Raw genomic sequence first — 27,786 nt, 5'->3', positions numbered from 1 at the left:
TTCCCTTTAAAACAAAAGTTTCCCTTTTATTTCTCGCTCCACTGGGTCAAATGCTCATTAGTGGCCGAGGCTCTAATTGGGACGGCAGGCGGGGTCCCCCCTCCCCCTTCCCCGCTCAAGCCGGTCACCTCTCTCCTCTTCCTATAGATCTCTGCTCTACAGCCCGGGGGCTGGGGGCTGGCCCCCCTACAGTGGGGGCGGGGTTAAACGTTAAGTGGGGCTGGCCAGGCCCATCTGCTGCCGGCTCACTTGTCTGTCTGTCTGTCTGACCAGCGCGCCGCTTGTCCGGTTGCTCTCTAGTCCCTTCTATCGGTTGACTCCAGTTTTGCCATGGGCTGCTTTACGTTTGTTCTTTTTCACTCCTTCCTTCCTTCTTTCCCACCCCTCTTCATTCATTCATTCATTCATTCATTCTCTCCATCTTTTTTCGCTCATTCATGCCTTTCCTTTCTTTTCTCCATTCGTTCCCCTTTCACTTCATTCCCGCCCCCATTCAGTCCCTCATTCTTTCCCTCTTCTCTTTCACTTGTTCTTTCCTTCCCTTTCACTCTCCCTTTCATTCATTCGCCCGCCATTCATCCTTTCTGCCTTTCCCACGCATTCTTCCACAGCTACGGTCGCCCTTTCGGCCCCCACGTCTATTCTTTCACTTTTCCCGTTTTTTCTCCCTCTTGGGATTATTTTGGGGGAGCCCTTCTACTTTAGCCCCCCCCTTTCTCCGGGGCACAGACCCCTGGCCTCAAACCCAGACAGACGGAGGAATGGTTCAGCAGGAATCAGCTGTTGTAGGGGGGCAGCTTCGGTCTCCTTCCCCCTCCTGGTTTGGTTCTGTCGGGCCCAGCAGCGCTTGGGGGGGCAGGGCAGCCGGTCCGTGTGTTAGTCAGGGGTCGGGTGGTGGGTCGGATTCTAGGTCAGGAAGTCCATTCGGTATTGGGGGCCTGGATTCTCTTGGCTTGCACTGGCGTAGGATGCCTGCATGCTGGGTGAGTACTGGGGGAAAGAGAGAGATGGGCGTTAGAGGGGCCATTGCAGAGGGAGGATGTGACCCACAGCGGCGCCCCGGATCCCCCCCCGCTGGGATGGGGTGACGTTCAGCCGAGAGCCTTCCTTTGAAAAGCTCCGATCCGTCGGACACCGGTCTCCCGCTGGACGGCGTGAGCTACCACGGCCCGGGGGGCTCTGCCGTTTTGCTCTGGGCATGTTACTGAAATACAGACGCCGGGTGCTTGGGCGTCCTCCAGTGCTGCTCAGCTGATGAGGTTTTGTGTTAAAACACACAACAGGAGGTTTAAAACAAAGCTGGACGGTCCTGGCTGCTCCGAGTCCCTGGGCTGACAAGTCTGTGCTGCCCTGTGTCTCCGGGAATCAATACTCCTTGTTCTCCCTGCTGGCTGGTGTCCCGTCTGGCTGCGGACGGGGGCGCAGGACCCGGGGGTGCCCCACTTCTCGGTGATGGGCCGTGACTTGCGGGCTGGTGACACCGGGCTGATGTTTCACACCACGCACGGCAGCTTCAGTGGAAGCAGTTGCGGGGGGGAGGGGGGGAGATTCCCAGGGCCGGTTAACGAGGGGAACTAACGAACGAGCTTGCACCATCCAGGGCACTCACGAGCAGTGGAGGAGGGTGTGTCGGGGGGGACACAGGGCCCCACTTTGCAGAACCCCGCAGGGTGGCTCGGGGAGCCGTCACGCCATGTTGGGGGATACTGGGGGGGGGTGCTGCTGCTGCTGGGTGAGCCACAGAGCCAAGGGGGCACAGTGGTCCCACAGTGCCAGTTGTACCCTGGGGGGGGCCCAGGCTGGGCGGGGGGACTTACCGAGGGGGGTGGGGAGTGCCGGTCGAGGAGCGGCATGTTATCATATCGAGGACTGCCACTGAACAAACCGCTTGGATTCCTGCAGAGGAGAGCGAGACGAGCGGTAGCGGGGGGGCAGGGGTGTGAGAGCCCCCCCCGACAGCTACACCCCCAACAAGGGGCGGTGACATCACTCTACCCCCAGCCCCGGCTTCCCACCCCCCAAGCCACGCAGAGCTGCCCGCTGGTGCCTGGGGGGTGGGCAGAGAGAAACAGGGGGCGGGGCTGACGGGTCAGGTTGGGTGTCTTGGCTTAAGGCAGGAATCTGTTGAAGAGATTGGCTCTGACACGAGGCAGCAGCCGGGACACCGGGGTAGAGGGGCCCATGGCTCTGATCGGGCGGGAACAACGCTAGAGGCCCCAGTCCCCCACTAACTGGGATTGTTCTAATGGATCCTTTGAGCTTGCCCCAGGGTATCTGGGCAGGACAGGCCCTACAACCACAGAATGGGGCGGTGGGGAGGGGAGGCAGGAGGTTGCCTTACGCCCTGGGGGAACAGCTTTGATTTCAGGCAGGGCCAACGACGGGCTGGAGGGGCACGTCTCACTGACGATAGGTGGGGGGGGGTTCCCTGGGCTGCCCCCACCCCGATCCAGCAGGGCAGGGCGGAGGCTATATGGAGGGAGCCCCCATCAGCCTGACAAAGGGGGAGCGAGGGGCAGCTGGGAGGGGGCAGGAAAGCTGGGAAAGGGGGATGGACGGGGGGTGGATGAGAAGAGAGACAAGGAAGGAAGGACAGAGGGACAGGAGGGAGGGGCAGCGGCCGGCTGGGGGCTCAGTTGGAACAGACAGATGAAGAGACGGAGAGACAGGTGCAGTGTGGACAGACAGATGGAGAGTTGGGGCAAAGGAGATGGACAGAGGGACGGAGAGATGGGGCAGAGGGGACAGATGGATGGAAGGATGGAGAGACGGTGCAGAGGGGACGGACGGACGGAGGGCTGGAGAGGCGGGGCAGGAGGGACAGATGGACGGAGGGATGGAGAGGCAGGACAGAGGGGACGGACGGATGGAGGGATGGACGGAAGGATGGAGGGGGATGGACAGATAGGTGGACGGAGGGACGGAGAGGCAAGGCAGAGGGGACGGACAGACGGGTGGATGGAGGGATGGAGAGGCGGGGCAGAGGGGACGGATGGACGGGAGGACGGAGGGACGGAGAGGCGGGGCAGAGGGGACGGATGGACGGGAGGACGGAGGGATGCAGAGGCGGGGCAGAGGGGACGGATGGAGGGATGGAGAGGCGGGGCAGAGGGGACGGGAGGACGGAGGGACGGAGAGGCGGGGCAGAGGGGACGGACGGACGGGAGGACGGAGGGATGCAGAGGCCGGGCAGAGCGGACGGACAGAGACATGGACGGACGGACGGGGCAGTGGGGACAGAGAAGCCCAGCGGGCCCGGCTTGCAGGCGGGGAGGATCAGGGAGGGGGAGGGGGAGTGAGGCCCCGCCCCCGCCGGTCCCCAGCCCGGCCCCCGGCCCGGGTCCATGCGGGGGTGGGGCGGGGCGGGGCGGGGCGGCTACTCACATGTACTGTGAGACGGGGGCGTTGGAAATGGGCGGGGCCGAGAGGCGCAGGCTGGAGCAGGGCGGGGGGCTACGTGCCTGAGGGGTGAAGGGGTCGTCATCCTCCGCGTCCTCGAACTCCGCGTCCCTGCCGGCCGGAGAGCGGGGGTTGGTGGGGGGCTGCTGGGTCATGCTCCCCCCTCCCCCATGGCTTGCCCCCACCACTGCCCCGGCCCCCACACCCTGCTGCCCTGCCACAATGAGCCCCCCATCCCTGATGCACCTGCACCAGAACCTGCTGGCCCGCATGACAGGCTCCGCCTCCTGCCCCACCCAGCAGCCCAGATGCCCCGCCCCCACAACCAGCAGCCCCTCCCCCTCAGCCTGGTCCCACCCACCTCCTGGCTCCACCCCCACAGAGGCCCCGCCCACCTGCTGCGGAACCTCTCCCAGGCGCGGGGCAGGCTGCAGACGGCCGTGGTGAAGGCCAGGGCGGAGAGGAGGGAGAAAAGCAGCAGGAAGAGCAGCCCCTCCATGCCGTCGTAGCAGAGCCCCTTGAGCGCGTCCACGTAGTCCTGGGGGAGAGACGGCGTCACCAGCCCCGTGCGGCCGGGGGGAGGGGCTGGGAGGGCCGCCCAGGGGCCTCCCCCCGGGGAAGGGGGGGAAGGAGCCGGTACCTTGTGAAGTCCCCGGCAGTTGAGCAGCGCCACCAGCTGGTGGAAATTGCTCTCGGTGGAGTTCAGGGTGCCCTGCACCGAAACCAGGTTCCTCTGGAGGAGAGAGAGGGGTGGAAGCCAGTTGTCCGGGCTCCCAACCTGCCCCGCCCCCCAGCTCTAACCACTAGACCCCACTGCCCTTCCATTGCCGGGGAGAGAACCCAGGTGTCCGGGCTCCCAACCTGTCCTGCCCCCCAGCTCTAACCACTAGACCCCACTGCCCTTCCATTGCCGGGGAGAGAACCCAGGTGTCCGGGCTCCCAACCTGTCCTGCCCCCCAGCTCTAACCACTAGACCCCACTGCCCTTCCATTGCTGGGGAGAGAACCCAGGTGTCCGGGCTCCCAACCTGCCCCGCCCCCCAGCTCTAACCACTAGACCCCACTGCCCTCCCATTGCCGGGGAGAGAACCCAGGTGTCCGGGCTCCCAACCTGCCCCGCCCCCCAACTCTAACCTCTAGACCCCACTGCCCTCCCATTGCCGGGGAGAGAACCCAGGTGTCCGGGCTCCCAACCTGCCCCGCCCCCCAGCTCTAACCACTAGACCCCACTGCCCTCCCATTGCCGGGGAGAGAACCCAGGTGTCCGGGCTCCCAACCTGTCCTGCCCCCCAGCTCTAACCACTAGACCCCACTGCCCTTCCATTGCCGGGGAGAGAACCCAGGTGTCCGGGCTCCCAACCTGCCCCGCCCCCCAGCTCTAACCACTAGATCCCACTGCCCTTCCATTGCCGGGGAGAGAACCCAGGTGTCCGGGCTCCCAACCTGCCCCGCCCCCCAACTCTAACCTCTAGACCCCACTGCCCTTCCATTGCCGGGGAGAGAACCCAGGTGTCTGGGCTCCCAGCCTGCCCCGCCCCCCAGCTCTAACCTCTAGACCCCACTGCCCTTCCATTGCCGGGGAGAGAACCCAGGTGTCTGGGCTCCCAGCCTGCTCCGCCCCCCCCCCCAGCTCTAACCTCTAGACCCCACTGCCCTCCCATTGCCGGGGAGAGAACCCAGGTGTCTGGGCTCCCAGCCTGCCCCCCCCCCAGCTCTAACCTCTAGACCCCACTGCCCTTCCATTGCCGGGGAGAGAACCCAGGTGTCTGGGCTCCCAGCCTGCTCCGCCCCCCCCCCAGCTCTAACCTCTAGACCCCACTGCCCTCCCATTGCCGGGGAGAGAACCCAGGTGTCCTGACTCTAAGCCTCCCCCGCTCTAACCTCTAGACCCCACTGCCCTTCCAGAGCGGGGAGGGGGGAGGGTTGTTCCCCACACTGCCAGCCCCACACTCTGGCTCTAACCACTAACCTCAGCCGCTGGGAATTGTGGGATGGCTTCTCGCTCCAGGCCCTGCAGCTGGGAGTGGATGCTGGACAGTGCCCGCTGCGACATGGTCAGCCTCTGGGGGTGGCAGTGGCATTGTGGGGAGCAGATGGGAGAGGGGGTGCAGCCCCCCCTTGTGCAATCTATTCCCCCCACCTCCACCACCAGCGACATAGGGCCCTGGCGCCCTCTAGTGCTGAATTCAGGTAGCCCCACCTTTTATTTTTAGCTCAGCCCCCAGCTGTGCTGGTGCCCCTCACTCCCGCCCCATAGCCCCTGCCAGACCGGCCCTGCCCCCCCAGCCCTGCTGTGCCCCTCCCTCCCGCCCTGCAGCCCCTGCCCCCCACCCCCCGGCCGTGCCGGTGCCCCTCCCCCGTACACACACACAGCCCCCAGGGTGCCGGCAATTTGGCAGCTCAGACCCCAGGGTCCAGGCCTCCCTGCGGATGCTGGTGGCGAGCCCCTCCCCCAAAGGAGGAGGGCTGAGCCCCACCCTGCTCAGCTCCGGGGTGAGGCCTGGGGGTCTCACCTGCTGGAAGGGGTTCAGGACGTCCGGGCTGCAGACGAGATAGTACTGGAGGATTTCTGCCAGGCGGGGAAGGAAGGGGTTAATAACAGGCTCCACCAGTCCCATGGGCCCATCTAGCCCGGCCACCGGCCTCTGGGTCCTACCTGGGCTAAGATCCGTCTGGGCCTGGGTCAGGTTCAGGGTGTAGCCATCTGGGTCAGAGCAGAAATCGCTGAGGGCCTGGGTGGGGAGGGGGAGTTGGGGTTACGGAGCCAGTGCTGGGGTGGAGCGCGAGGGGGCAGAGAAGCAACCAGCTACAAGCCAGGGCCGGGCACAGGGGGACGCCGGGCGGGAGTGAGGGGCACCGGCAGGGCTGGGGGGAGGCGAGAGAATGTAATCGGCTGGTCTGGGGTGTCTTTAATTAGCTGGGACAGAGGAGGAATTAATTTTCATTGCATCCCCCTTGGGAATATTCAGAATGAGTGCCGGTGCCCCTCCCTCCCTCCCGCCCTGCAGCCCCTGCCCCCCAGCCCTGCCCCCCAGCCCTGCCGGTGCCCCTCCCTCCCTCCCGCCCTTCAGCCCCTGCCCCACAACCCTGCCCCCCAGCCCTGCCGGTGCCCCTCCCTGCCTCCCGCCCTGCAGCCCCTGCCCCACAACCCTGCCCCCCAGCCCTGCCGGTGCCCCTCCCTCCCTCCCTCCCGCCCTGCAGCCCCTGCCCCACAACCCTGCCCCCCAGCCCTGCCGGTGCCCCTCCCTCCCTCCCTCCCGCCCTGCAGCCCCTGCCCCACAACCCTGCCCCCCAGCCCTGCCGGTGCCCCTCCCTCCCTCCCTCCCGCCCTGCAGCCCCTGCCCCACAACCCTGCCCCCCAGCCCTGCCGGTGCCCCTCCCTCCTGCCCTGCAGCCCCTGGAGGCAGTGATCTCTGGGGAGAGGGGGTTTGGGACCCAGCCGCCCCCCAGCCCGCACTCACCACAGCAGCTGCTGTCTCCAGCCCCAGGGAGCCCCAGCTCAGGAAGAGAAGGAAGAAACTCATCACAGCCATTCTGGGGGGCAGGGGTGGGGTGAAACACAAGAGTCAGCACCTGGGAAAGGCCCAACGCAGCCCCTCCCCCAACCTGTGGGGCAGGGAGACCCAGCCTCTGAACCCGCCTCCCAGAGCTGGGGCAGAACCCAGGAGTCCTGGCTCCTACTCTAACCACTGCCCCCCACTCCCCTCTTCTGACAACCAGCCAGCCCCACCCCAGGCAAGGGGACTGCAAGAAGGGAGGAGGGGAGGAGGGACACTAGGGGGTTGTGGGGGCAGAAAGGGGAGGCTGGCTGTGGTGGTGAAGGGAAGATGGGGGCTGTGGAGGAAGGAGGAGCTGTGGGGGGCAGTGCGGGAGGGGAAGTGTGGGGCTGTGGGAGGCAGTGGAGGGAAGATGGGGGCTGCGGAGGAGGGGGACTGTGAGGGGCAGTGGGGGAGGGGAAGATGGGGACTGGGGGGCTGTGGAGGAGGGGGGATTGTGAGGGGCAGCGGGGGAGGGGAAGATGGGGACTGGGGGGGCTGTGGAGGCGGGGGGACTGTGAGGGGCAGCGGGGGAGGGGAAGATAGGGGCTGGGGGGCTGTGGAGGCGGGGGGATTGTGAGGGGCAGCGGGAGAGGGGAAGATGGGGACTGGGGGGGCTGTGGAGGTGGGGGGACTGTGAGGGGCAGCGGGGGAGGGGAAGATGGGGGCGGGGGGGCTGTGAGGGGCAGCGGGGGAGGGGAAGATGGGGGCTGTGGAGGCGGGGGGGGCTGTGAGGGGCAGCGGGGGAGGGGAAGATGGGGGCTGGGGGTATCAGGCCTAGTGAGCGCAGGCCCCCCCCGACTCACAGGACCACCAGCCACTTGATCTGCTTGGCCAGCCCCAGCAGGGTGAAGAGGCAGACGAGCAGGTCCAGCAGCAGCAGCAGGACGTAGCCCAGCCACCTGGGGGGGGAGAGGGGTGAGCCCAGCCCCCCAACAGCCCCTGCCCCCCAGTGCCCTGGGGGGAGGGGCAGCCCAGCCCCCTGCCCGCTGCCCCACGGCCCCCGGTCTCACCTGTAGTCCTCCAGGAAGGCCAGGCCGTGGGCCAGCCGGCTGGGGCCGCTCCCCAGGTCCCCCCAGAAGGGGAGGCTCCCCAGCGTCTGGGCCACGGCCTCAGCCTGGCGGCGCGTGTTGCGCACGATGGCCACGAGCTCAGTGCGGGGGCCCAGCACCTCCTCCAGCTGCGTCAGGTCCCCCCCCACGGCCCCCGCCAGCAGCTCCCGCGTCTGCCAGACCTGGGGGAATGGGCAGGGGGTCAGGTGCATGGCACACACGTGTGCTACTGCCACACCTCCCTTCGCATGCGCGTGCCGTTACGCCTCCCTTCGCACGCGCGTGCTGTTACGCCTCCCTTCGCACGCGCATGCCGTTACGCCTCCCTTCGCACGCGCGTGCCGTTACGCCTCCCTTCGCACGCGCGTGCTGTTACGCCTCCCTTCGCACGCGCATGCCGTTACGCCTCCCTTTGCACGCGCATGCCTTTACGCCTCCCTTCGCACGTGCATGCCGTTACGCCTCCTTTCGCACGCGCGTGCCGTTACGCCTCCCTTTGCACGCGCATGCCTTTACGCCTCCCTTCGCACGCGCGTGCCGTTATGCCTCCCTTCGCACGTGCATGCCGTTACGCCTCCTTTCGCACGCGCGTGCCGTTACGCCTCCCTTTGCACGCGCGTGCCTTTACGCCTCCCTTCGCACGCGCGTGCCGTTACGCCTCCTTTCGCACGCGCGTGCCATTACACCTCCCTTTGCACGTGCGTGCCTTTACGCCTCCCTTCGCACGTGCGTGCCGTTACACCTCCTTTCGCACGCGTGTGCCGTTACGCCTCCTTTCGCATGCGCGTGCCGTTACACTTCCCTTTGCACACGCATGCCTTGCAACACCTCCCTTCGCACGCGCGTGCCATTACGCCTCCCTTTGCACGCGCGTGCCGTTACGCCTCCCTTTGCACGCGCGTGCCAGCCTCCCTTCGCACGCGCGTGCCGTTACACCTCCCTTCGCACGCGCGTGCCGTTACGCCTCCCTTTGCACGCGCGTGCCAGCCTCCCTTCGCACGCGCGTGCCGTTACACCTCCCTTCGCACGCGCGTGCCGTTACGCCTCCCTTTGCACGCGCGTGCCAGCCTCCCTTTGCACGCGCGTGCCGTTACGCCTCCCTTTGCACGCGCGTGCCGTTACGCCTCCCTTCGCACGCGCGTGCCATTACACCTCCCTTTGCACGCGCGTGCCGGTACGCCTCCCTTCGCATGCACGTGCCATTACGCCTCCCTTCGCACGCGCGTGCCGTTACGCCTCCCTTTGCACACGCATGCCACTGCCACGCCTCCTTTCACACACATGCTGTTACCACACCTCCCTTTGCACATGTGTACCATTGCCACACCTCATGCCTTTTCCACGCCTTCCTTCACACACACACGTGCCATTAGCATGTCTCTCTCTGCACACGTGTGCCATGGTCACATCCCCACTCGTGATGATACCCACATTCACTGTTATGCAGCTCACCTGCCACGGTCACGCCTGCCTTCCATGTGCATGTGCTATCCTCAGGTTTCTCCACCCCACACGTGTGCCCCAGGCTGGGTTCACCATCAGGGCCCCCTACATGTGCACGCCAGACCTTGCCCATCAACACCTCTCCCCTATTCCTGGCCTCCTGGCTGCCCCTCCCAGCCCCCCCAGCACGAGGCGCAGGGCCGTGCCCCAACACGCCTGCTCTATGCATGTTGCGTGGCGCCCCCGCCTAGGCCCGTGTCTCACACATGCCTTTGCCCTGTGCCATCCCTCCCACAGGCCTGCGTGTTGCCATGTGCCCCCTCACACGCCCCCCCCCACGAGCACTGTGTGTCTGTGCAGCCTGGGGCACACGGCACACGGAGACCCCCCCTGCCAACGTGGGGCAGGCTTGGGGGGGTCGCTTCCCGGGCACCTAGCAGGAGGCACAGGGGGGTGCTGGGAGGTAGGGGTGGTGAGGGGGTGTAAGAGGTCATGGGGCAGCAGGGGGGCGCTGAGAGCTTTGGGAGGCTGTGGGGCAGTGGGCAGACACAGGGGATGGGGGATTGTGGGGCAGTGGGGGGCACAGAGATTTGTGGGACGGCAGGGGGCACAGATGCTGGGGGTTTGTGGGGCAGTGGGGGATGTGGGGCAGGCACAGGGGGCAGCAGAGAGCAGAGGAAGCTGTGGGGTAGCGGGGGGCACAGAGGATTCTGGGGCAGCGGGGGGCACAGGATTGGGGCACAGTGGGGGATGTGGGGCAGGCTCAGGGGGCAGAGGAAGTTGTGGGGTAGCAAGGGGCACAGAGGACTGTGGGGCAGCGGGGTGTTGTGGGGCAGGCACAGGGGGCAGTGGAAGGCAGAGGAAACTGTGGGGCAGGCCTGGGGGCTCCGGGGGGGCTCACCAGTGCGTCGGCCCCAGCCAGGGTGAAGTTGGCGTCGAGCAGTGCGGCCGTGGCCTGCCCCACCCCGTCGTTGGCCTCGCTGTTCCCGTAGAAGCCGACGCCGATCCCTGCACTGGGGGGCACAAGAGGGGCTCAGTATCTGGGGGAAGAGCCCCCCAGCTCAGCCCCGCCCCCCCAAGCGCTGGTAGGGGGCAGGTAGGGTAGGGGGCAGGGAGCAGCGGCTGTAAGCTTCTTAGCGGGGGGGGGGCGGGGATCTGTGACACCCCCCCACACCCAGGCTCAGGCAGCTGTCACTGCCCCCCCCAGGAAACAGCTGACTCCTGACAGCCAGACCCACCCCCCTGCGATTAGCATCCTGGGAGGTTAATTACAGCTCTGCGGGTAACGAGGGGGGTGCCCGGGCCCATCACCCCCTGAGCTCCCATCTTCCCAATCCCCCCCCAGCCTTCCCCAGAGCCCCCCTCCCATCTGTCTGTGTGTGGCTGGCTCCCAAAATTCTGCTGCCATGGCAACCTCCCTCCCCCTGGAGGAGGCAGCCCCATTGTCATGCTAACGAGGCCCCTTCCAGGGCAGGAGAGGGGGGCATGGAGAACAGGGAGGGACACCAGTTTGAGCTGGCTGGGGGGGGGGAGACCTTGTTCATGCCCCCACCCTGCAAATCTGGAGTCCTGGCTCCCCAGCTCTAACCACTAGCCCCCGCTCTCTCCCTAGAGGCAGGGACAGAGCCCAGGAGTCCTGGTTCCCAGCCCCCCTGCTCTGACCACTGGACCTCACTCTCCCGGCCAGGAGCTCATGAGCATGCCTGGGTCGGTGCCCAGGGCGATGCCCTGCCCCCAGCCCCTGGCAGACACAGGGGCTCTTTGTCCGCTCTGAATAGCCGGGGGCTGGTCTGTCAGTGGGGCCCGTCTCCCCCCACACGCCCATTGTCAGGGGGCTGCCTGCGACCCCAAGCGACCCTGGTGAGGAGAGGGGGCGGGCGAGCGTCTGGGGGGCTGGGGAGGGACCCAATGACCCAGGTATGAGGATGGTACGTCTGGTGAAACTAGCCACCGTGACGGGGGAGTGGGGTGCAGTGGTTAGAGCGGGGGCTGGGAGCCAGGACTCCTGGGGTCCCTCCCTGGCTCTGGTGCCTGACGGGGGACAACGGGGCTATTGTCCCGTGAACTTGGCTTTGTGCCGTGACTGGTGGGGGTGGGAAGTTTTGTTTCCCTCTGTGGCAGCAGGGGGGGGGGGCTGTCAGGACGGGGAGGGACCAGGGGACCCTGCGGGGGGGGGGGTCTGTGGCAGAACAAAGAGACAAAGGAGCCGGGGGACCCAGGCGGGGGCCGGGGCCAGAGAGGAAGGGAACAAGGCCGGGAACAAGCGGCTCTTTATGGTGGCTGGGGGGGGGGACCCGAAGGCCAGCGAGCGCCAGGCAAAGCCAGCACCATGGGCAGCCCAGGGAGGCTGTGGCGGGAGGGAAGGAGGCAGAGGGAATGAGCAGGGGGAGGGGGAAGAAATGGGGGAGCAGGGGCCTCGCCCCTCTAGGGGGCGCTGACGACTCAGGGGGACTGGGAAGGGGGCAGGGGCCTCTCTCCTCTAGGGGGCACTGACGACTCGGGGGGGGGCAGGGAAGGGGGCAGGGGTCTCTCTCCTCTAGGGGGCGCTGATGACTCAGGGGGCAGGGGCCTCTCTCCTCTAGGGGGCGCTGATGACTCAGGGGGCAGGGGCCTCTCTCCTCTAGGGGGTGCTGATGACTCAGGGGGGCTGGGAAGGGGGCAGGGGCCTCTCCCCTCTAGGGGGCGCTGATGACTCAGGGGGGCAGGGGCCTCTCCCCTCTAGGGGGCGCTGACGACTCAGGGGGACTGGGAAGGGGGCAGGGGCCTCTCCCCTCTAGGGGGCGCTGACGACTCTGGGGGGCTGGGAAGGGGGCAGGGGCCTCTCCCCTCTAGGGGGCGCTGACAACTCAGGGGGGCTGGGAAGGGGGCAGGGGCCTCTCTCCTCTAGGGGGCGCCGACTCCCACCCAGCCCAGTCTGGATCCATCCATGCAGCGAGTTTGCAGAGGCCTCAGCCTACATCCCCCTGCCATTCTCCCCCCTCCCCAGGAGCACATGGGGGGGGGTCCGACTCTCAGCCCCACGTGCCCCCCCGCCCAGGTCCCTACCAGCAGACGACGACGGCGGCCACGCAGCTCCAGGTGACACAGCAAACCCCCCGCGTCTTGGGCTCGTCCTCGTCCTCCAGGCCGCAGCAGCAGAAGCGCACCAGGTAGACGCAGGTGAGAACCAGGCTGACGGCCAGGCACAGCCCGGCCACGCTGGCCAGGAGCAGCAGGGCCTGGGGGGCAGACGGACAGCCCCTCCCCCAGCGTCGGGAGAGAGGAGGGGGACTAGTGGTTAGAGCAGGGGGCTGGGAGCCAGGACTCGCCCTGAGGCTGTTCCCTGCGGGGGCTATTCTCCTAGCCAGCCCCCTTGTCTCCCCCGACCCCCCAGTGAACATGGGCCCGGCTCAGCGGGGGGCAGTGAATGTGCGTGGGCCGGGCCCCCACCCCCGCAGCTGGCGGAGGCGCAGGGGCGGAGGCACCGGAGGGGGGGCAGGAAGAGGGGGCTGAGAGACATTTCCCAGTCTGCTCCTGCGGGAGAGAGCTCAGGGCTTGCCAGTCAAAGACATACAGATCATCTGTCTGTCCTCCCTCCGTTCCCCCACCCCGCCCCTCCCCACACACCCTCCCTCCGTCCCCCCACCCCGCCCCTCTCCACACACCCTCCCTCCGTCCCTTCCTCCTTCCATCCATCCGTTCCCCGCGTCTGTCTGCCTGCCTCCTTCCATCCCCCCACATCCGCCCCTCCCCACACACCCTCCTTCCTTCCATCCATCCATCTCCTATGTCTGCCTGTCCATCCTCCCTCCGTCTCTCCACACCAGCCCCTCCCCACACATCCTCCCTTCCTCTCTTTCTACTTCCAGCCATCTAACCCCCACCTCTGACTGTCCCTTGCTGGATGTGTGGGGATAGACGGACGGACAGAGAGGTGTGTGTGGGGAAAGAGAAACAATCCATCCTGGCAGATGGCAGGCAAGGGGCCTCATGACTGTGTGGGATGGGGGATGTGTGGGGGTGATAGAGCGAGGGATGGAGGCTGTGTGGGGGTGGAGGGAGGGAGGGATGGAGGCTGTGTGGGGGTGAAGGGAGGGAGGGATCGGGGCTGGTTGGGGTGGAGGAAGGGATGGGGCTGTGTGGGGGTGGAGGGAGGGAGGGTTGGGGCTGTCTGTGGGGAGGGAGGGTTGGGGCTGTGTGGGGGCGGAGGGAGGGAGGGTTGGGGGCTGTCTGTGGGGAGGGAGGGGGGCTGTGTGGGGGTGGAGGGAGGGAGGGTTGGGGCTGTCTGTGGGGAGGGAGGGATGGGGCCGTGCGGGGAGGGGGGCACACGGAGGTGGGCGCGTGGGGGAGGGACGCGTGGGCGGCTCTCCAGATTCCCCAGAGGCGGGGGCTCTGGCTCAGCGGCGCGGCCCCCGGTGACCTACATAGCAGCGAATCCAGAGCTTGGCTCCTTTCTCTGCCCGCCTGGGGACTCACCGGGCCTGGAGCCCCCCCCCCCCCCGATGCGTTGGGCCCTCGAGTGACCCAGCCCCCCAGCTGGATAATGACCCCGACGTGACCCCTCCCCGTGGGGACACCCCCAGGGTCTCATCAGAAACGGGGCCGCCTCGCACAACGGCCCCGCGCTAACGGGAACATGCTCCGGGGACGGTCACCGCCCGGCCGGCTCATCCGGCCCCTCCTCACTGCGCCCCTCTGGGGAGGGCAGGTCCCCCACGCCCCCGGTATCCCCCCACCTCCGCCATGATCCCCCCACCCCCGCCATGATCCCCCCACCCGCCATGACCCCCCCGGCCCAGCCAGGCCGGTATCCCCCCACCCTCGCCATGATCCCCCCACCCCCGCCATGATCCCCCCAGCCCAGCCAGCCCGGTATCCCCCCACCCTCGCCATGATCCCCCCCGGCCCAGCCAGCCCGGTATCCCCCCAACCCCCACCATGATCCCCCCGGCCCAGCCAGCCCGGTATCCCCCCACCCTCGCCATGATCCCCCCCGGCCCAGCCAGCCCGGTATCCCCCCACCCTCGCCATGATCCCCCCCGGCCCAGCCAGCCCGGTATCCCCCCAACCCCCACCATGATCCCCCCGGCCCAGCCAGCCCGGTATCCCCCCAACCCCTGCCATGATCCCCCCAGCCCAGCCAGCCCGGTATCCCCCCAACCCCCGCCATGATCCCCCCCGGCCCAGCCAGCCTGGTATCCCCTGGTATCCCCCCAATTCCTCCCCAGATCAGACCCCTGGGCCCAGCCAACCCAAGATTCCCCAACCTCTCCCGGATCAGACCAATGGTCCCTGGACCCCCCCCCACCATTTGTCAGAGCTCAGCCTGGGGGCCTAGCAGGACAGGCGCTCCCCATCACACCCCGAGTACAGCAGAGGCTGGGCCCCCCCCCACGCACACGGGGGGCCCCTCCTCCAAGCACTCCAAGCCAGGAGTCTCTGGGTGCTGGATTCCGCAGGAATCGGCCCCATGTTTAAGGCTGCCAGCTTAGAGCTGCACTTGGTAAATCTTGGCCCCCCGCCAGTCCCTAGAGAGGGGAAGGATGGTGAACAGTGTTCCCCGTAGGCTGGGCGCTTGGGCAGCCACCCAGGAGAGATTCAAGTGCTCCCCAGCTGATCAGCAGAGCGCCCCCAGCTGGCAGCCTGTGCGTCTCTGCGTGGTGCACATCCACACATGCCTCAGTGCACTGAACAAAATGTATTCCACACAACAGGGGGAAGGGGGAGAAATTAGAGGGCACATTGGTGGCAAATGGGTTCCCCAGCAGCTATTCCCTCCGTGGGGTGGGGAAGAGGGGAAGAAATATTAATTCAAGGGAAGAGAGGGTCTGAGGGGGGAGGGAATGTGGGAAGGGAGGGAAGAGAGGGAGGGACGCAGGGGTGTAGGAAGGGAGGGATACAGAGGAATGGGGGGAAGGAAGGATGTAGAGGTGTGGGGGAGGGAGAAATGGATAGAGGGGTGGGGGGGAGGAAGGGATGGAGGGGAATGGGGAAGGGAGGGTGGGATGGAGAGGTGTGGGGGGGAGAGAAGTGGATGGAGGGGTGTGGGGGAGGGAGGGTGGGATGCAGAGGTGTGGGGGAGGGAGAAATGGATGGAGGGGTGTGGGGGAGGGAGGGTGGGATGGAGAGGTGTGGGGGAGGGAGAAATGGATGGAGGGGTGTGGGGGAGGGAGGGATGAAGGGGAATGGGGAAGGAAGGGTGGGATGCAGAGGCGTGGGAGAGGAAGAAATAGATGGAGGGGTGTGGGGGAGGGAGGGATGAAGGGGAATGGGGAAGGGAGGGTGGGATGCAGAGGTGTGGGGGAGGGAGAAATGGATGGAGGGATGAAGGGGAATGGGGAAGGGAGGGTGGGATGCAGAGGTGTGGGGGAGGGAGAAATGGATGGAGGGATGAAGGGGAATGGGGAAGGGAGGGTGGGATGGAGAGGTGTGGGGGAGGGAGGGTGGGATGCAGAGGTGTGGGGGGGAGAGAAGTGGATGGAGGGGTGTGGGGGAGGGAGGGACAGACAGAATCACAGACAAGCTGCCTCCTGCCCTGTTACAGGCGACTCCAGACGCACATTAATCCCCAGCTAATTTGCATTTTTTTTAAAAAAAGCACTTTCGACATTTGCATCTGGTAATCCCCAAGAGGGGATTGAGGGTGGAGGGAGGGATTTGGCCTTAATCCGCCCACAGAGAGAGCCTCAGATGGGAGGTGTGTGGGGTGCACACTACCTCACCACAAATCAGAGGACAGAGTCCTCTCCTCCTGTCAAGCTGGGGTCACCTTTTCCTGAGGACGAGTTATTGGGAGTCCTAGATTTTCCCAGGGACCATTGGGGCTTAGTGCAGCCACTGGATTTTCATCCCGTCACCCCACAGGGAACCCAGTAACTTATTTTTGATTCAAGTATCTTCTGGAAAGGCCTAAGGTCTTGATCTGCAGGTATCCAGAGGTGGAATCTACGACTTCCCTCGGTAGCTTGTTCGACTCAGTTGAGTTAATCCTCCCAGATGTTCAAACCAGAACTCTTCTTTCCAGCCTCCATGTGTCTGGCTTCCAACTGCTGGTTCTTCTTCTACCTTCCACCACTAGATAAAGAGCCTTTGGCATCTTATAATTACTCCCTGGGAAGATACTTCTACATTGTAATTAAGTTACCACTTGATCTTTTTGATTAGCTAATTTCTTTTCTTTTCTTTTCTTTTCTTTTCTTTTCTTTTCTTTTCTTTTCTTTTCTTTTCTTTTCTTTTCTTTTCTTTTCTTTTCTTTTCTTTTCTTTTCTTTTCTTTTCTTTTCTTTTCTCGATTTACACTTTGTTGCTCTGATTTGAGTGGTACATGGCCACCCTTAATTCGATAGACAGCCATTGAGTCGAGTAAATGCCTTGAATGGTTTGGCTCTCAAAGCTAGCAATGCAAACAATGAGAAAGGCCTAATCCACGGGCAATTTTGTACCCCTGGGAATGCTGTTTGTTACAGAGCCGATGTACATTGTCAGCATCAGAATCAAACTCCCAATGTCTTTCCCTACCAGAGGAAGAGCTAAGAACTCCATAGTGGCATGGGAGAACCATCACCCACGTAGTTTTCATCCTACTCTTGTAGTGGAGAACTTGGTTTAAGCCTAAGGTCTGAATTTCTATGTATTCCTGCAACCATTCTAAGTGATAGAACTGCTTTAGCTAAACCAGAATTAAAGTAGGACAATGACTGTGTGTAGCTAGATCTTTGACTATGGGTCTTAAGGAGTGCTGAGAAGGCATTTCGACTCAGTTGAGTTGATTCCTGCGTACTAACGTGACGGAAGAAAACATCCAGTAGATCACATTCCAAGGAATGGAGAATCTATCCCATCTGTAGAGGGAGTTGTTGTTTGTCCTCGACTGTAAAAGTTTGCACTTTAGATATTTCTCATCTGGATTGATGTCACTTTAGCTTTGCAGGGATGACGTCCACACAACAGGTGTGTTGTAAGCAAAACTCGTGAAGTCATTCTGCCGCTCTACTCTGCACTAGTTAGGCCTCAGCTGGAGTACTGTGTCCAGTTCTGGGCGCCACATTTCAAGAAAGATGTGGAGAAATTGGAAAGGGTACAGAGAAGAGCGACAAGAATGATTAAAGGTCTAGAGAACATGAGCTATGAAGCCAGGCTTCATGAACTGGGCTTGTTTAGTTTGGAAAAAAGAAGATTAAGGGGGGACATGAGAGCGGTTTTCAAATATCTAAAAGGGTGTCACAAGGAGGAAGGAGAAAATTTGTTCCTCTTGGTTACTGAGGACAGGACAAGGAGTAATGGGCTTAAAGTGCAGCAGGGGAGGTTTAGATTGGACATTAGGAAAAAATTCCTAACTGTCAGGGTGGTCAAATATTGGAATAAATTGCCAAGGGAGGTGGTGGAATCTCCCTCTCTGGAGATATTTAAGAACAGGTTAGATAGACATCTGTCAGGGATGGTGCAGACAGAGCTTGGTCCTCCCTTGAGGGCGGGGGGGCTGGACTCGATGACCTCTTGAGGTCCCTTCCAGTCCTATTATTCTATGATTCTATGATTCTATGTCTAATTCTGGCCTCCCACCGGCAAGAACAAGAAACCCAAACTAGACCAGTTGCCGGGATGAGCCAGAGACCAGATAGTTGATTTTACAAGAAGCAACTTGAAGAATTTGACGTGTTTAGCTTAAAATGGAGGCTGGGAGGGGATCCGACAGCTTTCGGGAGGGCCAGGGGAGGCAAACAGCACGGTGAAAGAAGGGGTATTGAAACCGAAAGGCAATGCTGGCTCCAGAACAAAGGGCATGGGGAAACCGAGGCTGAAAATGAGAAGAAAGTGTCTAACCAAACGTGGGTTGAAGATGGAGCTCTCGACCTTTATGAACGGGCCGGTACGATGACATTGCCTGTGAGAGCAGGGAACTGCCCTCTGTGATCTTCCAGTCCTGCATCCTTCTGGATTTCTAGACCATGGATAAGCCGCGCTTGGCTGGACCCACTCAAGTGAACACTGCAAGTCTCTTTCCCTTCCAGAACTAGGTTGGATGTGCTGTCCCGATTCCGGAACGGGTCCCGGGGAGGGGCCATGTTTCCACCACATTCAGAGGGTACCCAGAGTCCGGTCCAGCTTCACCCAGCGGCTTGTCACTGACCAATCACCGGATATGGGGGCTACCGGCTTCCCCTGGGTGTGGATCGCCTTGTGGGTGCACCTCACCAAGAGGGCATCGCCTCCTGGATGCACTGGGAATGAATTCCTCCCAGGTCTGACACCCCTTCCCATCATGTGGTTGTATGCAACGCAGCCTCTCTCTTGGCCCCTTGTCGTGGCTCACTACATGCATTCCCCCTCCTGGGGTATCTAGATCCATCCCACAACCTTTACCCCTTACCCAGAAGCCAGTGGGGGAGCCCCGGGCCCACCCTTCACTCTTAGATCTACTGTGGGGACCCCTCTTACCAGCGGCCACGGTCTGCACGGTTGCAGCTGGAGGTGGCTCAAGTCAATTCCCCTCCTCTGCGGGATCACCCTTCTCAGCCTCGTGTGGGGCGGACCCCCCCTCCCAAGGCAGGCCAGTCCCTCCCACTGTCTCTGGGGCTGTAAAACGTGAATTGACGGCGGATTCTTGTGCTCAAAGCAGGCGTGAGCAGGTGGGACCCCCGGAGTACTGAAACTGGCGAAGGTCCAGAGAAGAGCAACACAAATGACGAAAGGTCTAGAAACATGACCTGGGAGGGGAAACTGAAAGAACTGGGTTTGTTTAGTCTGGAGAAGCGAGGACTGAGAGGGGACACGAGAGCGGTTTTCAACTATCTAAAAGGGTGTCACGGGGGGGAGGGGGGGGAATTGTTCTCCTTGGCCTCTGAGGACAGGAGAAGGAGCAATGGGCTTAAATTGCAGCAAGGGAGGTTGAGGTTGGACATTAGGAAAAACTTCCTGCCTGTCCGGGTGGTTCAGCACTGGAATAAATTGCCGAGGGGGTTGTGGAATCTCCATCCCTGGAGATATTTCAGAGCAGGTTGGACAGACGCCTGCCAGGGATGCTCTAGATGGTGCTGGGTCCTGCCGTGAGGGCAGGGGATGGGATGGATGTCCTCCTAAGATCCCTTCCCGTTCTGGGAGTGTACGATTTTATACAAGCTCTACCAGTTCGTTTCCTACACCAACCCCAGTTAGCGTTTGTCCCGCCTGTTTTTAAACCCCCCCAAGAACCATCCCCGAGGTGGGTTGTAGGGGTCACACTGGGCACGTCACCCGGGTGATTCAGAGGAAGGTCTGAGGCTGCAGACACAAGAGAACCGGCATCCATGCCGTTTTCAGCCTGACCGCGTAGCTACCAGCTTGGCGTAAACCTGAGGTTTCATGGCCCTGCTGGAATTTTGATCCTCGTTAATGGGAACTCTTGGTGCCCAGCCAGCCCTCCTCACTTGCTAAGTTCCTGCCCTTTTCACCGTCCTGTGGCCATGAGTTCCGCAGGCCAACAACGCTTTGACTTGGATCTCTTGTGAAGTCACAAGTCTAATTTCTCAGGACGCCCAGGCTCTTGTTCCCTGGAGCTCGGAGCATCCTCACGGCTCTTCCCTCAAGAGATTTGGGGGCAGCCGCACCACCCTCTCGCGGTTATAAGTTCATGGGCTCCATGCAGGAATCTCTCTGGCCTGCATTACTCTGGGAACTCATCGATGGACAATCCCAGCCATTCCCACAGACATCGGTGTCTGGGAATCAGTCCAGATGGGAGCTGACTTTCATGTGTAAAGCCGAAACATCCTACCGCTCGACACGTGGGTCAAGTTCTCCACCTGGGAGCGCAGAGACCCTCTGCTCCTGAGCACAGGTGGCTCTGCAGTCTCCCCAAAAGCCCCATTGAGAGATGTCACGTTCGCAGGGTGGGGAACTAGGGGGCAGCTCAGAAATCACAGGAAGAGGTTTTTTTTTGGGGGGGGGAGCCATTGAGAGGTAACGTGTGAATGTAATTCTATAAATAGCTCGTCTCTGATTGGGTGGTTTGAAGTGGGAATGGAAAGATCGATGGATGGAGAGGTGGGGATGGAGATGGAGGGATGTGGGATGGAGGGATGGAGAGAGGCAGGGACAGGGGATGATGGAGGGGGGATGGAGGTAGAGAGGGGATGGAGGGAGGGAAGGGCAGGGGATGATGGAGGGGTGGAGATGGAGGGATGGATGGAGGGGCAGGGGATGATGGAGGGGTGGAGATGGAGGGATGGATGGAGGGGCAGGGGATGATGGAGGGGTGGAGATGAAGATTGTGGGATGGATGGATGGAGGGAGGGAGGGAGGGTAGGAGAGACAGGATGATGGGAGGATGGAGGTGGGGGGATGGATGGAGGGATGGAGGTACAGGGGATGGATGGAGGGATGGAGGTACAGGGGATGATGGAGGGATGGAGGTGGAGGGGGGATGGAGATAGAGGGGAGATGGAGGGGTGGGGATAGGGATGTGGGACGGAGAGAGGGATGGGGGCAAGGGATGATGGGGGGATGGAGGTAGAGGGGGGATGGAGGGACAGGAGATGATGGAGGGGGGTGTAGGTGGAGGGGGGATGGACACAGGGTGGGTATGGGGTGGATAGAGGCCAGTGCCCGGGGACTGACAACCCTGGGGGTAGATGGACACAGACCCTCCCCCCCACTCGATTGTAGGGAAGGAGATGCCCCATTGGGGGCTGGACAGTCACATTTGAAAGAGGCTACGACCTGCCCTCGCCCCCCCCCCCCCCGACAGCAGCTGGCTCCCAGCATAACAGGATTCACACACAGCCCCCCCTTCCCCCGCTGACCCCAACGCCCGGCCCGAGCCCAGGACACAGAGATCCCCCCCCCCCGCCCTTCTCTGCCGTTCTGCGACCCCACTTCCCACCCGTCCGTCTGTCCGTCCGTCCCCTCGCTCACTGGCCCTTCTCCTCCTCCCTCCAGCCACTGTCTCCTTCCCCCTCCCCCTCGGTCCCCCCCCTCCCGCCTGTCGGCCCCTTTTCTGCCCCCTCCCTCCCTCTCTCCCTCTCTCCTGCCCCTTCCTCCCCATCCCCTTCCCTCCAGCTCCACCCCCCTTTCGCTCCCCCATCGCTTCCCTCCCTGTCTCCTTCTGTCCACCCCCCCGCTCCGTCCCCTGTGCCCCCCCCGCCCGCGCCCCCTCACCTCCTGGTACTCCCGCTCCTGCGGGGCGAAGTTGCTCTCCACCACCTCGAAGTGGAAATTGGTGCGGGGCAGCTGGTGCAGCAGATAGACCCACCAGGACGCCCGGTACTCCTGGGGGGTCCCCATGGCACCGGCCCCGCCGCGCGGGGGGGCACCCTCTCCCGGGACGCCTGGGTCCCCCCGGCTCAGCGCCTCGGGCCGCCCATGGGGCTGGGGGTCGGGGAGGGCGCAGGGGCGCCCGGCGGGCAGAGAGATGGAGGGCGAGTGAGCCAGCGGAGGTGGTAGGGGGGGATATTATGCAGCCGGGGAGATTGGGGGGGGGGGAATGGGGAAGGGCAGCGCCACCTGGTGGCGACAGCCTGGAACTTCCCTACACCCCCCCCATCCATGGGGGACCCCTTTAAATTAACCCTTCGCCCCCCAGCCCATGGGGGATAAAGCGCCAGCTGGTGGTGACGTGCGGGAGCTTCCCTGATATTCATTCACCGTCCCCCCCCCCATCCCTAAGACGGTGGCCCCTTTAAATTAACCCTCCGCTCCCCGTCCCATGGCGCCACCTGGCGCATTAGCCTGGACCGTCCCTTAGGCCCCCCCACCGCATCCCGGGGGGACCCTTTTAAATTAACCCTCCGCTCCCCGTCCCATGGCGCCACCTGGCGGTGACAGCCTGGACCGTCCCTTAGGGCCCCCCCCCAACCCATCCCGGGGGGACCCTTTTAAATTAACCCTCCGCTCCCCGTCCCATGGCGCCACCTGGCGGTGACAGCCTGGACCGTCCCTTAGGGCCCCCCCCCAACCCATCCCGGGGGGACCCTTTTAAATTAACCCTCCGCTCCCCGTCCCATGGCGCCACCTGGCGGTGACAGCCTGGAACTTCCCCCTAGCCCGCCTTCCAGCACTGCCAACCCCGGGGGGACGGGGGGACCCTTTTAAATTAACCCTTCCTTTCCCAGCCCAGGGGCATACAGCGCCAGCTGATGGTGATCCCTGGCGGTTTCCTAGGAAGTCATTAAATCAGCCCCGGGGAGTTGGAGGGGACAGTTTAAATTAACCCTTCATGCCCCTGTCCGTTGGGGGGGGGATATGGGGAGGTGGAAGCACCCCTAGTGTTGCCCATATAATTCCCCAGATGTTCAGGTTCCTCCCCCCACAACAGGGACCCTTTACATCAGCGACTCTCACACTTTACAGCATCACGCCCCCCTTTTTGATTTTTGAGGAACCCTCACCCCCCCCCCTCCAAATAGCAGCAAAACTTGTTGAGAGAGAGAGGAGAAAAAAAAAAGAAAAAGAAAAAAGGAACTGACCCGGGACAAAAAGCAAAAATAGCAGCACAACTTGGGACAGGGGGATTGACAGGGGGAGGGGGGCTGGGTTGCCTCGTGCACCCCCCTGGAATTTCTTCATGCCCCAGGGGGGCACGCCCCCCAGTTTGGGAACCCATGCTTTAAATTAACCCTTCTCTGCCCCCCCCGCCTCCCCTCCCCGCTACTCACAATCTACCCTCGCTGTCCTTAAGTCTTTCAATACTGATATTCGCCTTGCACCAGGTTTTAGCCGAGCTGGGCCAGGCCGGACCTGCACCGGGCGCTGTACAAAAGGGAATGAAAGGAGGGGGGCTGCCCCTAAGGAACTTGCAATCAGCGTCTGTGAGTAGTGACGGCTGGTGGAGACGCACCGCCCCACCTGTGGGCATGGAGAGCCCAAAGGAACAGGCTGGCAGCATTCCCAGCAAACCAGCGGCCCTCAACCGTGCCCACAATCACATAAGCATCCTGGCAAAAGGGCAGTTTGGAAACGGGGAAGCTGCTGAATCCTTGGCCTTGTGCAGGATCCTGTGGCAGTGAGTTCCACAGGCCAAATGCAAGTCAAGGGGAAGGCGGAAGCCCTCCCCCGAACCCCATCCCTAGTGTTTGCAGGGTCAGGGAGTGGTCCTATCCCAGCCACTGTAACCACTAGACTCCACTTCCCATTATAAAAAGGCCCTACTGACTTCCTGGTTCTTTTTTTGTTTTTAAATCCAGAGAGAAAGTTCCCTAAACCCTCTGTGTCTGTGACCCCCCCCCCCCCCGAGGTGGGGGTGACTGAGCCAGGGCGGCCAAGCACCAGGTTGTTCTGTCTACACACAGCTGCCTCATGCAGGGCCAGGCGCTGGCTGGACATGGGCCACATTTGCTCTCACTGGCGTGAGACTGGAGGGAATGTCATAGTGCGACACAGCCAGTCACCTGGTTGGACCCCAGAGACCCTGGGGAGCTTGGTTCAGTATCCCTGCTCCCAGCCCCACACCCAGCCAGACCCTCAGTGGGGTTTGGACCCAAGGGGACCCTCAGAACCAGGTTCTGGCCAGAGCGCTGGGCCTGGCAGAGGGGGCACTTAGCCAGGGAGCAGGATACATCACTGGGGTGGGGGGTGGGGATCTCAGTGCAGGGGGCAGCAGAAGGTTCGGGACTGAGGGAGGGGCCAGCCCGGCCCCCAGGTGAGCTGCAGAGCAGGGGGCCTTTCCCGGGGGGGGGGCAATTCCCTGCTCTGGGGATGCACAGAGGAGTGAGTCAGGGTCCAGGGGCAGCCCAGCCGGCACCACCCCCAGCACCGAAAATCCCCCCGCCCCAGCCATGAAACCCCCCCACTCCTGGGAATGGCTGTGACCACGGCTGCTGAGTCGAGATGGGGGGTGATCCCTGAGTCACTGTTCCAGCCCCTCCCTGATGGCTGCTGGTTCTATTCCAGCGCAGCTAGGTGGGGACACCTGGTTACAAAGCAGACAGCCCCCCACTACGATCCAACCGATCCAACCCAGCCTGGAGCAGCGCTGGCTCCCACCCAGGAGTTGGGTTGACTCATATTTAGTTTAGTTTGTGGTCCCCTCTGGCTCCTAGATCCCTTCCTGCAGCATCCTTCCTAGACAGTCACTTCCCATTGGGTGTGTGCGACACTGACTGTTCCTCCCTACGTGGAGGACTCTGCATTTCTCCTTATTGAACCTCAGCCTGTTTGCCTCAGACCGTTTCTCCAGCTTGTCCAGAGCAGTCTGAATCAGGACCCCTCCTCCAAAGCACTGGCAACCCCTCCCAGCCTGGAATCATCTGCAGACTTAATAAGCGTCCTCTCTGGGCCAATAGCGAAATCGCGAATGAAGAATATTGAACAGAATCGCCCCCCAAAACAGACCCCTGCGGAGCCCCGCTGGCTATGCCCTTCCAGCATGACTCTGAGCCACTGATAACTACTCTCTGAGAACGGTTATCCAGCCAGTTATGCACTCACCTTACAGTAGCCCCATCTAGGTTGTATTTCCCTCGTTTGTTGATAAGAAGGTCATGAGAGACCATGTCAAATGCCTTTCTAAGGTCTAGGTATCCCACATCCACCGCCTCTCACAAGGCTTGTCATCCTAGCAAAGAAAACTATGCGACTGGTCTGACATGATTTGTTCTTTACAAATCCATGTCGGCTGTTACCTCTCTCCTTATTATCTTCCAGGTGTTTGCAGATGAATTCCTTAATTACTTGCTCCATTATCTTCCCTGGCACAGATGTTAAACTGCCTGGTCTGTAGTTCCCTGGGTTATTCCTATTTCCCGTTTCTAGCTGGGCACGATCTTTGCCCTTTTCCAGTCTTCTGGCACCTCTCCCGACTTCCATGACTTTTCAAAGATGATAGCGAAAGGCTCAGACACCTCCTCTAGCGGCGCCTGGAGTATTCTTGGATGTGTTTCACCAGGCCCTGGGGATTTGAAAGCATCTCATTTTTCTAAGGAATTTTTAACTTGTTCTTTTCCTATTTTAACTTCTGAACCTGCCCCGTTTCCACAGGCATTCCCTATGTCAGGCATCCCGCCACCACCAGCCTTCTTGGTGAAACCCGGCACAAAGAAGTCATTAAGCACCTCTGCCATTTCCATGTTTTCTGTTATTGTTTCTCCCTCCTCACTGAGCAATGGGCCACCTGTCCTTGGTCTTCCTCTTGCTTCTAATCGATTTGTAGAATGTCTTCTTGTCACCTTTTCTGTCTCTAGCCAGAATGAGATCGTTTTGTGCCTCCGCCTTTCTAATCTGGCCCCTACACACGTGTGTTATTTGCTTCTATTCATCTGTGTTCTTTGTCCGAGTTTCCACTTTTTGTAGGACTCCTTTGTGATGTTTAGCTCATTCAAGATCTCCTGGTAAAGGCAGGGTGGTCTCTTGCCAGGTGCTCTATCTTTCCTACGCTGCGGAATGCTTTCGTCCCTTTGAAAAACTGCCATCTCTCTTCAGTTGTTTTTCCTCTTTGTCTTGCTTCCCATGGGCCCTTATCTACCAGCTCTCTGAGTTTACTGAAGTTTCCCGAGTTTCCTGCCCACCCTGGGGCTGACCCTGGTTAAGGCCTATTAACAGCCACCTGAAGGGGGTGCCCTAGGTGAGGTGACCCTCCCTTCTGTGCTACTCCCCTCAGGGTGATATGGGCCCCTTTAACCCATCATCTGTTTGTGCCCCCAGGAGCCTGGATGTGGCCATGTGGAGAAGAGACTCTCCTAGTGCATGAGTCTTGCACGGTACCTGGGCTCGTGTTGCACGTGGACAGGTTTGCCGAGTGAGCAGAGTCAAACCCTCCAGCACCAGGAAATGCTGCAATTACGATTTCTTGATCACCCTTAACTCTGCCCACCATCCTTTAATTGCATGATCTATGTGCCTATATGGGTCATGCAATATTGTGGGTTTGCGGAGAGGGCAAAGTCAGTGCGAATTGCTTAAAGAGAGGGCTACTTACAGCCCACGACTGGGGGTCCTTCTCTATGAGGCACCAAACCAATTGCAAGTTGCACTCCTCTTTATCACACTGGCCAGCAAGGAGTCGCACAAGCAACCCTCTTAGACTCTCCAGTTTTCCTGTGCCACAGCTAGCACTGCACCTTACACAGATGAGAGGCTACAAGAAACAATCTCACCAAATCCAAACAGGTTCTCCTGATCCCAAAGGACTAGCCACAGTCCCCGGTCAATTTATACATCAGATGTTACCCACAATTGTGCGCTGGGCCAGCCCTTTAGAATCTAAAATCTAAAGGATAATAGAAAGAAAGAAAGAAAGAAAGAAAGAAAGAAAGAAAGAAAGAAAGAAAGAAAGAAAGAAAGAAAGAAAGAAGGGTCGAGAGTCAAATTATTAAAGGAATCAAATTCTACATGCTAGTTACAAAATTCTTGGTGCAGAGCAGAGATGGAATAATCCGCTGTCTTGTAAGTTGTCTCTGGCTCACTTCCTCTTTTAGGAGGGCTCATCAGTCCTTCTGGGCCCGGTTCACAGGAAAGACGCTCCCAAAGTGATGAGCTGGAATGACGACAAAGAAGGAGTGCTTTTTATACTCTTGGGTGCTTTTTATACTCTTGCCCATGCTGAGAGAATCCAATTGCTCTCCTTGGCTACGACTACACTGCCGGGTTTTTTTGGGCAGAAGATATATAAATCACGCTCTCCTTTGCATATCTTCGGCCAATCCATTTTGCAGAAAAGGTTTGTCAGAAAAAAAAAAAAAAACCCTTTTGCTCAAGATCCCTTATTCCTCAAAAACCGAGGTTCACAGGATGTCGAGGAAAAGGGTTTTTTCCGACACACGGCCCCATCTACACAGGGCTTTTTAGCGGCAAAACCTCTTCCACAAAACGGATTGGCTGAAGGTATGCAAATGAGAGTGCAATTTGCATATCTTCTGCTAACACCGCCCCCCCCCCCTTGTGTGAAAGTACCTCGGTGACGTAGTGGGGGGCGGTCTGCTTTGTAACCTGGTGTCCCCACCGATCTGCGCTGGGATGTGTGATTCCCACTGATTCACCCACATGTGGATTGGCTCAGCCTGAGCAGTTAACAAGGCTTTTCCCAGAGGGAGAGACAAAGGAAGGGAGGTGGAGACAGCCACCTGGCTGGGGGGCAGGGCCTGGGAGCTGGGCAGCCTTGGCTGGACAATCATGAAGAGACGGGACTAAATCGGGTACTGGGGGGTCAGGGGCCTGTGGACCCCACCCCAAGGGGGGTGAGGCTGCCTGCCCCTTACTCCGATGTCCACAGCGAACCCTGGCTGGGCTGTATCTCAGAGAAGCAATAAACCCTCCCTATTCTACTGGCTGGCGGAGTCACGTCTTGCTGCGGACAGGGGTGCAGGGTCGGGGGTTCCCGACGCGCCGTCACAACCTCCCACAACGGACTTTGTCCCATGAGCAAGTGGCGTGTGCATGCAAGTGTGGCGACGTGGGGATTGTATCCGCT

At 61.4% G+C, this 27,786-nt stretch overlaps 1 protein-coding gene across 3 annotated transcripts; it reads right to left on the bottom strand.

Annotated features, from left to right (window-relative positions):
* TTYH1 (tweety family member 1) lies at positions 1-21,862 on the bottom strand. 3 transcript variants are annotated; one of them, XM_075917458.1, is made up of 14 exons: positions 21,543-21,859; positions 12,475-12,647; positions 10,331-10,442; positions 7,948-8,168; positions 7,741-7,836; positions 6,860-6,932; positions 6,055-6,130; positions 5,912-5,967; positions 5,368-5,460; positions 4,040-4,132; positions 3,795-3,937; positions 3,385-3,510; positions 1,818-1,896; positions 1-990 (listed from the first exon to the last, which is right to left on the bottom strand). In XM_075917458.1, the coding sequence occupies exons 1-14, from the start codon at positions 21,666-21,668 to the stop codon at positions 907-909; spliced, it is 1,551 nt and encodes a 516-aa protein (XP_075773573.1). In that variant the 5' UTR covers positions 21,669-21,859; the 3' UTR covers positions 1-906. The 3 variants fall into 3 exon arrangements, with proteins under 3 accessions (XP_075773573.1, XP_075773575.1, XP_075773574.1); XM_075917460.1 differs by having other exon boundaries at positions 3,462-3,510; positions 21,543-21,856; XM_075917459.1 differs by lacking the exon at positions 5,368-5,460 and having other exon boundaries at positions 21,543-21,862.
* Positions 21,863-27,786: the final 5,924 nt, after the last annotated feature.

Source organism: Pelodiscus sinensis, unplaced genomic scaffold (assembly GCF_049634645.1).
Source record: "Pelodiscus sinensis isolate JC-2024 unplaced genomic scaffold, ASM4963464v1 ctg86, whole genome shotgun sequence".
Classification (NCBI taxonomy): Eukaryota; Metazoa; Chordata; order Testudines; family Trionychidae; genus Pelodiscus; species Pelodiscus sinensis.
The sequence above is the reverse complement of the archived record's forward strand: the minus strand, read 5'-3'. Positions and strand labels throughout refer to the sequence as shown.

Excerpts from the sequence above, each read along its gene's own strand:
- TTYH1 (XM_075917458.1), bottom strand. The coding sequence starts at position 21,668 with ATGGGGACCCCCCAGGAGTACCGGGCGTCCTGGTGGGTCTATCTGCTG. Across the intron at positions 6,933-7,740 it reads ATCAAGTGGCTGGTGGTCCT|AATGGCTGTGATGAGTTTCT; the intron begins GTGAGTCGGGGG and ends CCTGCCCCCCAG. Across the intron at positions 4,133-5,367 it reads CACAATTCCCAGCGGCTGAG|AGGAACCTGGTTTCGGTGCA; the intron begins GTTAGTGGTTAG and ends TCTCTCCTCCAG.